Raw genomic sequence first — 15,798 nt, 5'->3', positions numbered from 1 at the left:
TGCGTATTTTGACCAAGAATTGCGTGGTTGGTACACAAAATGCGTGCAGGTTGGCAGGTCTGAATTCTATAATATAAGAATAACGAGAACATCAAAAACTTGAAATTTATCCCAAAAACTCCAAAAAGGGTTCAGGTACCCTGACAAACTGCATAAGCCTGGCTGGGACCCCACTAAGCTCCGCAGGATCACACAGGCTTAGGCCCCTGCTAAAATGCTAACTGCTAATTCTCCACCTTGATAGATGACCGGCTAAGCATAAACACATGAGGTTCTCCAACATCGGTAGGCAGCAGTGTTTGGTACCGGCCACACCCCCTGCGGTCAGTTTGGGTGGAACCGCGTTAGCGTCTCTGGGACCCAGGAGGGTCCCAGCTTGGTTCGTCCAGTTACCTTATCCCCTCTGAACTGGGGCGGGAGCTGCCAGAACAGGACATCCTCTGGGTGCAAGCTGAAACCTTTGTAGACCAAAGCGTACTGCAGCAGAGGGAAGGAGAGGTGTGAGAGAGGGAGGGAGGGAGAAGAGGAGAAACAGCAAGGCAGAGGAGCAAAGCTGAGAGGGCGATGGCAGAGAAACACGCTACAGAAAGGGTTCACGTTTGCAAAGTGGACTGTGCCTATTTCTGTCAAGTTAAAAACAGAGGTGTCAAGCGTAGATCAAAATGCTTGATGTCTTACAGGCATCTTACAGGCATCTGAACTAAACAAGGCTGGATGTGCAATCTTCTCTTAAAACAGACAAGATCCACATAACTAACCTCAAATAAACCGCTTTACTGAATTGTCGCACCACGTGCAAAACCGAAAATAAAAACATGGCTTTAAATATAAAAGTAAAGGCCAAGATTGGATCTGGCACATACCACAGACCCAGCCTCATAGTCTGTTCGCCAGACCCCTTCAACACTTGATTTATACAGCCTGTAGAACACAGCTTGAACGTAAGTGTGATCACTGCATGCATTCCTTTGGAAAATGGCCCCCAGGCCAAACCAGAAATCTGTCTTAGCTGTAGCTGTCTCCCAAGGGCTCGATCCATTGAAAATCTTTCAGATCCCGAAAATGAAGCGTTATTTACGATTCAGACAGCGATGACAAACAGTTACAGCATACTCCGAAAGAATCTGTCAAACAGCCGAGGCGTTTTAACCGCCGGGTGGCATTTTTCCCGATGCCGTGGAGGGCGGGGGTGTGCTGTTGCCAGGGACTACCTTTCCGGCGGAGCCCGGTCTGGCGCCACGCAGACTCACAACGTTCGGGGCCTGCTGAGCCTGAGGCCTGGTCTGTCAATGCCCGCAAAGGGCCAAACAGAAGCAAAAGCCCGTCAGCCACACAGCTCGTGATACCTCAGCGTCATTAACTGCAGTGTATGAACGGAGAAAATCGACGTCACGCGTCAGATGATATTGGGTACCTGGGGTCTCGCGTGCCGGGAGGAGTAGGCGGGGGCGGCCGAGTAAGACCCTGCGGGGCGGCCGGAGGAGAAGGAGAGACCAGGTGGAGGAGGGAGAAGGGCGGAGGACGCGGAGGAAGGGATTGGATTGGGGCGGGAAGGGGAGGGCTCTTTGGAGAAGTTGGAAATGAGAGCCCAGATTTCGTCGTCAAGCTTCTGAATTTCGGCAGAGGACTGGATGAGGGAGGGGCAGAGGAGACAAACTGACTGCGGGGGGGGCGTCACCAAAAAAGGAGGCAACTCGGGAAGGCACACCATGCGGGACTCGACGTACGGGGGTGAGGCAAGGAGGCATGCTGGGTAACTTCCCTACCCAAGGCAAGGAGATACCAGAATCTACTCAGTACATTCTGGAAGATTTTGCTGAACGACATCTCAGAATGGGAATACGTGAAATGTACAGTCAACCTCGCGTGCAGGGGGTCGGTTTACTGAGGCGCTGACCTCGAGCCACAAATCTGGACTGACGAAAACAACATGCTGCTCCAGATGAAAGAACACACCGCACACAATCCATTCCTCCTGAATGCATTACATAAGCCTGCCGAGGACATGTAACTAGTTTGTTACCTTCTGAAAATGCAGAGTTCACATGCTGTGGTTACTACATGCCATCACACTTGTATTCTATATTAAATGGGTTGTTTCCCTAAATGCAACGTGGTGTCGGGATGTTTTAGCTCATGTTTTGACTTACTATTAACAAACTGACTCGTATATAGAGACAGTTGCTAGACTGCAATAGAAACTACTTTTGCAATAAAAATATACTATGTACTAGTAAATTTGTAGGGTGTTCTCTCAGTATCTGACAGGAGTGCACATCTTTGTGTGTGTGTCTGTGTGCTCCTGGTCATGCATGAGTGTGCCAGTAAAAAAAAAAAAATTCTATATTTTGCACAAGCTTGTAGATATTCAGTCATGTCAGACGATGAAAGCAACTAAATGACCTTATCATTTATTTATTATCGGTATATGTATATCTCTACGCATTATTTTTATGAATGTTTTGTTTTTCTCTAGGCACCTCACAGCCAGATGTAGTCCATAATTGGAAACATATTTGTGTCACTTGGAAAAAAACAAAACAACCCATTAGTTGCAAACTACACATAGTGGGGGAGGCCTGCCAGCGGGCTGGAGGCCTGCCAGCGAGCAGGCAGGGTGGTGGGGACTTCCAGAGCCCGCGGATACCTTGGCGGCTCGTTTGGACCTGGAGTTTTCTTTCCCCGCGGAATCCATTAACATCCAAACGGAGTCGTCCTTCCTCAGTTGCTCCTCTGTCCAAGGGGAGTCTTTCTGGTTTCGTGAACAAAGCAAGGTCCCTGTAACCCTTAGCTACACACCAGTCTTTTTTCTCATCAAACCGCATTTGAACGCGTAAAGAAGCTGAGGAAACGCATCGAGAAACCCGAAAGACTCGCACATGCTCAGAACAGCGAGCTGTTATTCGGCAGCATTGGGTTCCCATGCTAAGGAACCAGGCCTGACTGGTCATTCTGAAAGCACTGGTGATCTCACCTTACTCAAAGATTTTGGTCGTGCAGGACATGTATTGCTCTGAGTGGTTTTACATTATTTTGAGTATATAATCTACAACAGTGTTTCTTAAACTATGGGTATACCACTTCACTGAGACGAGACCAGAAAGAAACGATTAATAGTAAACTGTGCTTCTCAGCCTCTCAGATTTGTTATTAGTCAGATGAAGTACATGCTTGTTCATCTGCATGTTTGTGACTGGTAGGATTGTATGTATTTGTTCAGAGATGTCTACAGCACTTTTGCATTCCTCACGCAGTTTTTAATTTGAAATGTAATTTGACTGAAAACCTCAAATAAGCTTAAACCCAGCAACAGCAAACATAATCTGGATTGACTGCTTCTGACTGCAGGGATTTCTGACTGAGGAGTTTAGAATATTTTATGTGCACGAAAGTAAGTCTCACCCTTCAGAGTGAGAGTCAGAGAGTCAGTGAGTCAAAGTCAGAGTGATTGATATGGTCAGTGTCACAGCAGAACACAGCAGCCTGCTTTACCTTGTGCTCTCGCCTCATACGAGCATAGAAAGCTTCCCTCTAAAAGTGGACAGAAGACAGAAAATAATGTAACAGAATGTGAGATTCTGAAAGCGAATCCTTTCTCTGCCAAAAAAATAAAAAAGGAAGACTGAGGCATGTGCCACCTGACGGCCACAACCAATCCAAATCAAGCACCAATCCTGCATCCGCCTATGATATGACAGGGCTGCTCCATGATGTCTCCCCATTTGATGGGGGAAAAAAATAAAACTGTAACCACAACAGGAAATACCACAGGATGTTTTTTGCAACATATAGCATATAAAGTAAACCCTTTCTTATGAGAAGCATAGAGTTGAGAAATCAAGATTTTGTTTAGCAAAGGAAGCAGAGCTTGCATTTAAGAGGGGGGAGAAGGCTTTGGGAGGAAGGAAGAAGGAGAAGAGAGGAGAAGCTAAGCTGGAACAGCGAGTCATGTGACTTATCCCATGGGTGGGCCAAACAGGGGGTGGGCCCAATGCTCAGCACTATACCTTGTCTCCTCTGAAGGCGTCAGGCAGTTGCCAGTAATGGGCTTCCTGGTCCAGGTTGCCGAAGTTGCTGAAGGAGAGCTGGGTGCCGTCGGTGGACACTTCCACGGTGAAGCCGGTGGTGATGCGGTTGGTGCGCTGCCGGTTCACAAGCGCCATGTCCTGGAAGTTCCCCGGGGAGAAAACGGAGTACACCTGCCGCAGAAAGTGGAGCATGTTCACGAGTCCTTATTCAGCCAATAAACTTACAAAGTGCAATTCTGCATACCTTTCTACAGAATTTAGAATGTGGGAGGAATGCAATTTAAAAGACTTAAGAAAACATTTGATCAACCATTAATTCCACTCAATTTAAAATTCTGAAATGTATTTAAAAGTGCTCACTACTGCAACAACCATCGGAAAGCCCAGACAAGGGCATGCTTTCCACCAAAAACTGCACTTCTTATCAGACTGCAGTTTGCAAGTCAAACTCACACAGGCATGAGTCAGAGTAAGACAGCTTTGCAAGCACCCGATCAATCAGCGGTGGTCGATGATGTGCAAGGAAAAATATTATCCTGGCCGACAGAAACTCTCCCACCCCTGGGCAAAACCAGAGCTAACTGTCTCCTTGTGCCACAGTCGGCACTGGCACTGGATCTAGTACCAGACCATAGGGACCTTCCACAAACTGCAACAGGATGGCCCAATTCAACCAAAAAAGTTTTAACATTTGTTCAGGATTAAATGTATTTGTTTGCAAACCTGCAATGCATTAGAAATTACAGTATGGAAGAAATTAAACCCTTGTTTTCAAGGATCTGAATTTGACCTTACCAAGAGAAGGGCTATAACAAAAACCAGCACACACACAACTTATAACCATAAACTGCGGTTTGAGTACTGAGCCCTTTTTGTTTGCAATAATATGAGAACTCAGAACAATACAACTTTATCTATGCCCTTAGGGCAGGGATATCAGACTCAAATCCTTCAGGGCCACAGTGTTGACTGGTTTTTGGTTTTTGAGTTTCTGGTGTGTTGCACTGATTAACGTTTTGGCCGGTAAAGGAGGCAAACTGATTGGTTTTCTTAGGCCCGAAATGGCCGCTGATTGAAAGCTAAAAAACATAAACATACAGGCACTGTGGCTACTCAGAACTGGATAATTAATGCAGGGCTACAGCACACCAAATGGGAAACTGACACACAAACACTGTAAGACACACAGCACACACAGACATGGCCGTAGTTGAAGGGCAGGCACAGCACATGAAGGCAGACTTGGTCTCGGGGGGTGTTGTTTGGGAGAAAGTTCCGGGCCTCACCGTGTCTCTGTAGTAGTTGGAGCTGGTGCACTGCTGGGTGACCCCCATGCAGAAGCAGGCCAGGCAGCCGTCGTCGAGGTCGGCGCTCAGGTGGAAATGACCCGGCCTGCAGCTCCTGCAGGCAGGCCCCTCCACGTGAGCCTGCCGAAGGACAACACGGAACCGCGGGGGTCAAACAGGGCCTCGGGTCATCCTACGCGATCGTACCTAGCCCTGCTTGAAATTCTCTTCTATTCATTCAGCCTTCACTTCCAGCGACAGAGGCTCAGGTTACCAATACAGAAAACCAAGAAAGCTCAGGCAAATATAAACCTATCAGATACTGACGTGAAGTACCCGTTGTTTTGCAAGCCGTGTGGCATGCATCTCTATGTTGGCACTTATTTGACTGTAGCTTTACGTACGTCTTGCTCCAGTGGTGGCTTTTTACCCATGTCAAATGCACCTTCTGTCAGTCATTTTGCTGGATAAAAATAGCAGAATTGTAAATTGTATCTCATCTCAGATGTTATTTAGCTGGAGTTCCAGTCTCAGCTACCTGTATTAGTTTTTCAGTTTTCCTGTATTAGTTGTTTATATTCCATGGTGACCTGCGATGAAGTGCCATAAGATGGCCGACTGCTTCTGTATACCTTGCAATGGCAGTATCCGCCGCTGCCACAACGCTCTGTACCTCTCCTGTCACAGTTGTCGCAGTTCCCTGCAAAAAAAAACGGGTCACAATGAACACTCTAAAACTCCACTGCACCCTTCAATTATTTATTGTCATCCCCTCCATTTAGTTCAGTCCCTTGGGGAATTTCATGGTTTTACAATCTGTATGGCTAATTCACAAGAAAATGGTACTTTAGTTTGATAATCACCATGGGGATGTCATGATTCCGATTTGATGCTATGGCATACTAACAAAAACTACATAAGGTCAAATCCACCCGTATCACTGTCCCCTCGATATGTCATCATATTTATTTTGCTTTACCCAGTAAGTGACAGAGGGAAAACTATACATTATATGCTCAATGTGATTTTAATTAGGAGCTCTGCTAGACTAGAGGCAACACTTATTTATTCCTTTTATTATTATAATCTTTGAAGGGCAGCCAGCGTCACATGACTCTTACCGTTGAGTTCATTATTCCCAATGGTACATGCTTGTCCAAACTGAGGGTTGCCCGTGTATCCAGCAGCACATCTGAAATGAAAAGAAACCGACATTTTAGGACCGTGCACGTTTCTCTCTGCTGTGTGCCTTGCAGCCATTACTGTTACCTTTATGCAGTCAGTTAAAACATGCATATTACTTTGAGCCAATATATACACAAAACATGACTGATGTATCAGATCTGCATCATTTAATAAGGAGAACAGAAAGTCACAGAGTACGGTATAATGTGTTTGAAATTTGGGCCTATAATCCAGAGATTGCAGGTTCAATTTCTAAGTGAGGCTACTGTTCCCTTGAGCAAGGAACTGAACTTGAAATATCCACTTGTATAAATGAATTGAATGTACAAAGCTTTGTAAGTTGCTCTGGGTAAAAGTGTCTGCTAATACTAAATCTAATCAATACACTATAAAAGGTTACAGTATTTTGTTTAGAAGTGGTATATTTTGAACTCAGAGTAAAATATTTCATAAAAAATTGTGGCCTCTACAAGGTGTAATGGCACGGTCCAGAACAGTATACAGAAAAACTTTTTTTTATTAATGCATTAGCTGCTTCTCACAAACATACTTTTAAGATACAAGTATCCTCACGACTCAGTTCCTTTAAATAACACATAACCTGAAAAAAACCTTTGCATATATAGAGGTATTAAATTCTAAGCTTATAGTTAATCAATGCAGTTAGATTTTCAAATAATTAAAAAAATATAAGGAAACATTTGCAACACACTTGCATACATGGTTCAGACCTTGTTCAAATTCAGGCATACTTTTTGAAATCACATATCATCTACAAATGACTGAAAACAATGCTGACTGGCTGGCTGGACAAGAACATATCTGCCAGCAGGCTTATAGGTCAGACTGAATTTATAAAAAAAATTAATTGTCCCCAGTACACAAATACAGGCCTTCCGGAATCTCTTGTAAAAAAAAAAAAAAAAAAAAAAGGATCTCAATCCAATACACTCAATAAATTAGGTTACAGATATATTTTTTGCAGAAGTGGTAACATCCTGTTGGACTGGCAGAATAAAAACTTTCCATAAAAAATTGAGGCACCGTCTACAAGGAAATTTGTAAATGGCACAGGGGTCCCAAGCAAACAGTATTACAGATAAAACTTTTTTTTTTAAATGCATGAGCTGCTTCTCACAAACATACTTTAAGGATACAAGTAATCTCAGAATCTCAGGTTGCCTTTGAAATAACAGATAAGCGCAGCCAAAAGGCAAAACACTTTGCATATATGAGATGGTCATTCAAACTTTCTTAAAAGCTTTATCCTAAACTACTCAGCACTTAGGTCTAGAAGGTTCCACAGAAACACAGCACACATTTAGGCATGAAATGCATTGCCGTGGCAATTGTGTGTCAAGATACTCCCTGCAGAAAATGGCTTCAAGGAAGATGGATGAGGACCAGTGGCCACGCTGACAGTTGCCCCCAATGCAGGCTATGATTCAATGCTTCCCACCCGCATCAAGAGGAGCCAAGAGCTGAGATGTGTTGGCAAAGCCAACTGAGACTAACACAGCCATTTCTGTGAGTCTTACCTGGATCACCGGACGCCCTTCTGCTGTCTGAGGGAAACTTTAATGGTATAACTTGGTTGGGATTTCATGAGATTTTGATGTTGAATATGATAATATTAAACAGGCTTTTACAGTATTCTTAGCCTGAAAACCACATGTCAAGGTAGGCCTCAAATGGGCCAAGACCTCAACGTGGAAGTAAAACAAAACATGTTTTGCATCATAGAGTGACAAATTGCAAATTCTAAGGATTTCAGAGTTTTGGAACACAATATAAGCAAGGAAAGTCATCAGAAATGCAAATCTGTAAATTCTGTCCAGCCATTCGCATAGTGACTACAACATGGAGAATGTATCTATACATTGCATTTAATCAAACTCACCACAAGGTCAATATAAATTATTTATTACAAAACATTATTTATGCCCTTACATAATGGAATTTGCATTAGATAACCATTGATTAAGAAATCAGTCTAGTGTTACAGTATTGCTTGAACAAGCATATTCAAAATAGTCCTAGTGCTCAGGAAATTATCGACATAACCTAAAGTTCACATGTGCTGAGTGCATTTGGTTTATTACTTAAAAATAGCAGCAGCATTCCAAGCACTTCTGAACGTGCTAGACATCTCATATACCCATCATGAAGTCTCCCAACCCATTCCTGATTATACCACATTAATGGCCCATAAAACTTTACTCTGTGTGTGTGTGTGTGTGTGTGTGTGTGTGCCAGTGTGAGAGTCTGTATGCTTGTGTTATCTGGGGATCAGTAGCCTATACAGTGTGCTTGGTGGACTACATCCAAAACATATATATTGAAACAATTTGTTTTATATCCCATGCCTCATGTCCGCACTGTATGATGTATTTACACATTAAAACTTCAGAATTCAGGTAAAGTGAAAACTATGTGCATATTGTACATATTCATCCACTATACATAAAGTATACTATCTCCATAACTCAAACCTATATTTGAAATGAATGCCAAAATGAGTCTGTTTCAAGAGAAATGTTGCATTCAAGGTTGACTATGAAGCTGACATTAAGGATTCATAACTTCAATGCTATATTAGTTTTTTACACTTTAATAGCTTAAACATTAAACACAGACTGCTTTGCCACTGAAATAGAACTAAGTGACAATGTCATTATTAGACAACTATTGTTAGACATGTCATCAAAGCTATCATAATCAACTATTTGGCCCATGTAAGCATGACCCATACCCCTCCTAAAACTTCACTCCATTCCAGGTGTTACTGAACTACTAAAAAAGGCAATGGAACAAGTTGTATATAAATAAAGATAGGGAGTGGAATTCCCCTTGTAACTCTTAAGCTGATTGGCCAACTGGTTCCATGGTAACACACTTAAAACAAAATGACATGAGCTTCCCTGAATTTGGCAGATATGGAAAAGCTCAGTAATGTAGCCTGTGATCCCTACACTGCATCACTGTAACCAACCATTAAAGGGAGAGTTCACTTTCTTTCTTTGAAAGATATTTTAGATTTTGGGAGAAGTTTATAATAACCTGCTGGTTGTGTATTTTCTTGCTTTCAACGAAAAGAAAATAAATAATGGCCCTATCCCAGCCATTGTAGGGCCAGCTGGTCATTAGATTTTGTAAGTAAAACATGCTTCAATACAAAATTAAAATTGAGCCAATCAAAACAAACACAAAGGCTGAAATTGTGTCCAAAAAAACAACGTAATTTAACACCACATGGGCATTAGTGTTGTATCTATGATCACTACAACGACGTTAGCAGAGTATTTAATTGTCTTTTCCTGTGTTGACGCTGCTCATCAACCCCCGGTTTGGAAGCCTTTGCTTTAGGTGTCACACAAACACTAAAGCTTGACCTCTATGTACAGTAAATTGTAGGCTTTCTGAATGAAGGATGGAAAGAATAATGAGTTTTTAATGTTCTACCTTCAGAAGTGTGTGTCTGTCATAAGTGTCTTTGGCTTCTGAAACCCTCAAGCAATGAATTTACATTCTTCCCTCGAAAGCAATTACTCACCAGAGAGAATCAGGTTTTGGTCAATACATCAAGCAGTGATTCTTTTCTGTTATCTCGCATAGTTTTCAAAAGGACTACAAGGATCAAACAAAACAATCCCATTTACATATCCTTTATCGTTCTGGACTGTAATGAAGTTGTTAGTACTGTAAAAATGAGTACTGTAAAGATCTCTTTAAAAAATAGCAATAAATCAAAGAAAAAGAAAAACTGTCTTCATGTTCACCAGCCAGTTCAAAAGTTCACTTCAAAATTGGACTTAAACCTTAGAGAAAATGTGTTTGAGGAGTGTCTGTTATGGCCATGCATAACTGCTGCTATCTACAGGAGAGGAGTGAAGGAATTCTTCTGCAAAGGTCATTAATAATTTTGAATCATTTTGACATAAATGCCAAGCCTCCCAAGGATAGATTGGACAGAATGATCCTGTTTCTGCCTCTCCTTTCGTTTATGACCCCTGTGAAGTAGTCTTAGAATGTCCTGCACTTTAGACTTAGGACTCTTCCTCTTTGTAACAGTGGGCTTTTCAGTGGTATTATTTTCAGTTTTGTCCCAGTCAGACATTTTTGTTTGTCTTGTAGAGGTAGCGTACGGTGGTGTGGAGGTAAACAGCAGTTCATAGGGCTTGAGTTCTGAAAAGGACTGGACTCTCTGGGTAGGCGGGGCCAACTGATGACTGACTGACATGGGAGATGGCATTCTGGCAACATGTCTTGCGTTGGGATGATCTGAGGAAGGCGTTTTCATAAGAACAAGCCCTGTGGGAGGAGACGCAGAATTTGCCTTGGCATGAGAGCTCAGGGAAAGATTGGGTTGTGTTTTGATCCTAGAACCGTAAGGAGCTTTTATATTTGTTTGGATAGCTTTAAAAAACTCAAATGTATATGGATCCTTTGACTCTTTCTTCTGAGCCTCGAATTTTTGGGATGAAGGCAGCAACTGGTACACTGTAGACGTCAAGGTCTTCCCAGAATGCATTGACTGTATTTGGCTTAACTGTTTATTGGTCCTTATGGCATGTTGAGGCACTTTCACACTGCTGTTATTTATTGACCAATTGACAGTCCCCTGCCGTTCCACAGTTGGCTTTGTAAGAGTGAAATGGGTCATAGGTTTTTCAGGTTTGTGCCTCATTCGCTTTATCTTGCTGATTTCCCGCGCAATCTCGGAGAAGCCATCCATCAGGACCTTCACCTTATCCTCCAGCTGACTCATCCTGGTCTCCATGGCGAAGTAGCCCTTCTTCAGCTGTGAAACGTGGTCTGGCTCCCGCACGGTGGATAGCGCGGCAGTGAGCTTCTCCACGTGGGAATGGAGAAGGCCCTGTTCTGAGCCCAGGGCCTGGAGGCTCTCCTTCATGTCCGAACTGCCCTTTTCCAGCATGCTAATGCGTCGGTTGAAGCTGCTCATGGATGACCTAAGCAAGGACTGGAAGCTGCTGTGCCCAGCCTCGGGGCGGGGTGTGTAAGTGGGCGGGGCTAAGGGGGCAGCTCCGTTCAAGCTGAACTCTACGGCATGAGCCGTGGGCTTGGCCTGCCATCCTAGCGGCAGGCCGCGAGTGGCTACAGACTGCGAGCTGACGGACAGATTGTTCAAAGTCTCTGCCTCCACTGAGCTAATGGCAGAATTTTTCACCTGATGGCGTGTGTCAGACCGCCCTTCTTGCCTGCTCTTGCCCCTCTCCCCGCCAAAGTCAAGCTCTGCGTCGTCACATGAAAACGGGAGGGAACCGTGCAGAATTCCCTGCAGGAACACGTCTTCGCAATCATCTGCGGTACTTCGGTTCAAAGAGCGGAAAATGAGAGTCAGAGGCACACATCATCAGGGAGACCCATGTCTCACGAATTCAGCTTCCATTTTCTCCTTCATTTTTTCACTTTCATGTTTGTTTCCCAGTCACCAACCATCTTTGCAAGCTCAGCGAGCGGCAAAGATTCAGACAAATGGATTTCAAGGAACGGCATAGCAATGTTTATGCCTCAAATAGAGGCTTATGTAAACATGTCTCCGGCATAAACAGCGACCACAGCACCCACCAGTTTCTGCAAGTTTGGACTACTAAAGCAGGTATAGAATGCAGAGCACGTTCTACAGTTTCTACTGAAGCTACAGTAAAGGAAGAAAAGTGGATACATTTTTGTGGGAAAATGCTGAATTAAATAAGACACAGACAGCTATATTTGCTGTCTGTTTGCACCCAAACAAACAATCTAATTAATAAAACTAACTGGCTGACAGTTGGCTACTACAGAGCAGCAGAGAACGAGTCAATTACCATTAAGAGATAAATACTTGTGTCTCATGTGGGACTAATCAAAAAGCAAGCAAAAAAAAACAAACAAACAAAAACAAGTGACACAAACATAAGCTCCATATATCCAGCAATCTCCAGAAATGTGCTAATCCTGCTATGATTAACATCGATTCAGACTAAATATTTCATAATATCTGATTTCCATATATTTTTCACGTTACGTAATAGGATGCTTCATCAAATAGAAACCAACACAGATTTTCTGTCAATATTAACACCTTTAAAAAGCTTTCAAAGCAGAAGTATTTTACAATATTAACTGACAAACTCTCATTATGAAATTTCTTATTTGTAAAATTATTCTTGCAGGGCAAATTCTGAAAACAACCTGAACAGCCTAAACCAAGCAATATTTAATCAGCCCAAAAAAAGTCTGTTGATAGGCGCAAGGTATTTTCAAGATCATCATCATTTCTCCTCAAAGCAAACCCAGACAAACAATGTTTTTCACAGCGTGAAATGGGCGGCGTTGATTGGTTGTCGCTCCGCCCATTCCAGATTCCAAGACCACTCAATCACGATGGGAATGACAGGGAGCAGACAGTCATGCTTCACGCACAATTTTACAAGAGACCCCAGGAATATGTTCAGCCTCCACTCACCACGATTCTACACCAAGCTTTCTCAGACTACAGACGGCTCAACAGGGAAGCGGTCATCCCCAGGGACGACTCAGACGAGTGGGTCTTACCTCTCGCAGCGGCGGCCAGTGTAGCCAGGGGGACAGCTGTCGCAGGTAGGCAGACCATCGGACTCCAGGTAGCAGGTCTGAGAGTACCTGTTGGGTGAGGTTGAGGTTCTGGCATTAGGCAAAGGAAAGGCCACATCCCTGTACCATTTTCACTGCTGTCTATGGGCTTCCACCAAAGGCCAAGTAAAAACTATTATTTTTGGGCTTGAGTGCTGTGGGAGGCTGCTGCTTCTTGGGCACAGGCATGGAATATCTCAGAGGGTTCCACTCCACTCACTGGTTGCTGGGGGAGGTGCCAAGGCAGGGGCAGGGCTGACAGGCTGCTGGACCGCCAGTCTTGGGGTCGCCGTAGTAACCACGCGCACAGCGGTCACAACGCGGGCCGGCTGTGTTGTGCTGGCATTGCTGAGGTTGTTGGGGTGGGGGGTGACAAAGCAAAGAGGATCAATATCTACACACCCAGCTGTTAACTTAGATACTGCACACTTTATATTGTACCAGGATGTAACAATACATTATCTTTAAAGCACATTTCAATGCTTGAACTGGTTTGAATTCAAGGACGAATGAATATCCGGATGAATATGATGAATATGTAGCATACAAATTTGGAGGATGTTATAAGCATGCCATAAATGTTTTATAACCTCCAAAATACTTTGTCATTAATCCAAATTAATCTAAACTTAACTATCAGTTTTCAGTTTTCAAACAAAATCTCACTTTGCCGAATTCGTGTAGTTTGTGGGTACAGCATAAATTTTACAACCCAAAAACCAGAAACCAAAGCATTCACCGCGCTTTCACACACGGTTTCACAGGGAGACATCCACAGGCGTGGGAGCAGAGGAGGACCCACCAGGCACTCTCCGGTGTCGGAGTCACAGCTGCTGGCGTGCCCGTGGCAGTCGCACCTCTCACAGGTGCCCAGGTACAACCCCGATCCTATTCGGCTGTACCCCACATCACATTCCTGCAACGGACGAATGGAAATGAGAGACAGAGCGCTTCAAAATGCACCAATGAAAAACCATTAAACCAATAAAACTAAAAATAAAAAACAGACAACCTATAACAAATAAAACAAAAACCCAGCAAATATTTAAGATTAATCCTTGAAAGCAAGTCTATATCAATGACTCTTTGAATGAAATGTGTTTTAAAAGATGGCAACCCAGTGGTTATACTGTTTTGTGGAAGGCAGTCCCAGAGTAAGGAACCTTACAGTATCTGAGAAATATATGTTAACTACAGTTTTGTAGCTTGAGTTACAAATATCACGTAGGGCTTTGAAGGAGATCGGGTCGGGTCTATACCTGACATGAGGGTCCCCTGTACCCCCGGGGACAGGCACACTCCTCCACCTCCAGAGCCCGCTCATTGCCTGTAGAGTGGGGAACGGCGATGTCCATCCGAATGTCCGAGAGGCTGCAGATCACAAGAACCGCACAAGAACCCAGTCAGACTAAAACAGGGATTTTGGATCCGCAGTGCAGAAGGATCATAAGACTGAAGGGTCATCACGCATTCTCTACGAGCTTCAACTGTCAAAGTATAGATGACTTTGAAAGACTGGGAAGAGACTCTGTGGGTCTTGCAGTTCCACCCCTCACCTGCTCTCCACCATGTTGTCGGCGTAGGTGGCTCGGATCATGAAGACCGCGGTGTCCGCCAGCGCCATGAGGAGGTGCTCTCGAGTGCAGGGCTGCCCATCTGCACGCCTCCACATCCCCTTAACGGCAGAACGCAAGAGCACGTTATTACCAAATCTGGCCATTCAGCCCACCTAAGCTCATCGTTTACCTATAGACTAGAGATGAGGTGGGCAATTCCAGTCTTGGACGGCAACTGTGTGTGGTGGTTTTTGTTAACATCGATTACCCTGGCTAAATGGCTGTATACATTAACACTAGTACGCGTGGATTAGATCACAGGAAACACTTTTCATATAAGGACACAAGAACAGACTTTGGCTGTCATTTCTACACTTATCAAGAAATGTAGCTAAAACGTCAAATAAATCAGCATTTCTCAAGTCTGTTCCCGGAGATCTACCGTCCTGTAGGTTTCTTATTTCCACCGGCTTAAATGTTAGGACTAATTAAGTAATTAAGGCCAAAAGTTGGCATGACATCCAGAAACAGATATAGCCCTTGTTGTCCACTTCTGGACTAGAGGGTATCCAGCACTGCGTCAAGTCTGGACTTGAACAGCTAATGGGTCTCGGCCACTACTACATGCCCTGGCAGGCACTTCCACACATTTACAACTCGCTGCATTAAAATGCTTCCTGACATCAGCGCTGGAGGGCAGGCGGTCAGAGTTAAGACCAGGGATGGTGAGTCCCACGCCCCAATGGCCAGAGATCCCATGACCTTCCGACTGACTGCATCCCCCCGTCCTGGAACACCTGGCCACTCCGAACGAACGCTCCGGCGGGTGATATACCTCCCTGAAGAGCACGGTGATGGTGGTGGGGACCCGGGGGAGGGGTTTGGTTTTTGAGTAGTGCTCCAGGAAGATCCCGTTGCCCTGGAGGACCACGTCCGGCTGGCCGTCGTTCACCAGTGAGCGGTAGCCGGGCTCGTAGCGCACGGTGTAGCGCAGCTCTCCGCCGTAGGCCGTCACCTGGCAACGACGTGGTGAAACGCAAAGGTAAACCACCCTGTGACCGGCCTGACAGCATGTTTATGTAACAATGGCCTTGAGACCCAAGATCGTGAGTAAGAAACTTTGCAGAA

General features: G+C 44.3%; 1 protein-coding gene across 1 annotated transcript in view; it reads right to left on the bottom strand.

Moving 5' to 3' along the window:
* The window catches only part of LOC135234568 (basement membrane-specific heparan sulfate proteoglycan core protein-like), a 145,333-nt gene that overhangs the window by 62,920 nt on the left and 66,615 nt on the right, over positions 1 to 15,798 (bottom strand). Inside the window, exons 25-39 of the mRNA XM_064299284.1 lie at positions 15,506 to 15,685; positions 14,671 to 14,789; positions 14,374 to 14,485; positions 13,917 to 14,030; positions 13,335 to 13,462; positions 13,058 to 13,144; positions 6,436 to 6,506; positions 5,947 to 6,014; positions 5,315 to 5,455; positions 4,008 to 4,199; positions 3,493 to 3,531; positions 2,648 to 2,752; positions 1,415 to 1,627; positions 1,212 to 1,283; positions 394 to 477 (exon numbers count right to left, since the gene is read on the bottom strand). Of these exons, the coding sequence (XP_064155354.1) occupies positions 394 to 477; positions 1,212 to 1,283; positions 1,415 to 1,627; positions 2,648 to 2,752; positions 3,493 to 3,531; positions 4,008 to 4,199; positions 5,315 to 5,455; positions 5,947 to 6,014; positions 6,436 to 6,506; positions 13,058 to 13,144; positions 13,335 to 13,462; positions 13,917 to 14,030; positions 14,374 to 14,485; positions 14,671 to 14,789; positions 15,506 to 15,685 (1,725 nt within the window). The remainder of the gene's footprint in view (positions 1 to 393; positions 478 to 1,211; positions 1,284 to 1,414; positions 1,628 to 2,647; positions 2,753 to 3,492; positions 3,532 to 4,007; positions 4,200 to 5,314; positions 5,456 to 5,946; positions 6,015 to 6,435; positions 6,507 to 13,057; positions 13,145 to 13,334; positions 13,463 to 13,916; positions 14,031 to 14,373; positions 14,486 to 14,670; positions 14,790 to 15,505; positions 15,686 to 15,798) is intronic.

Source organism: Anguilla rostrata, chromosome 11, assembly GCF_018555375.3.
Source record: "Anguilla rostrata isolate EN2019 chromosome 11, ASM1855537v3, whole genome shotgun sequence".
NCBI lineage: Eukaryota > Metazoa > Chordata > Actinopteri > Anguilliformes > Anguillidae > Anguilla > Anguilla rostrata.
This window is presented reverse-complemented; position numbering and strand designations above follow the sequence as displayed.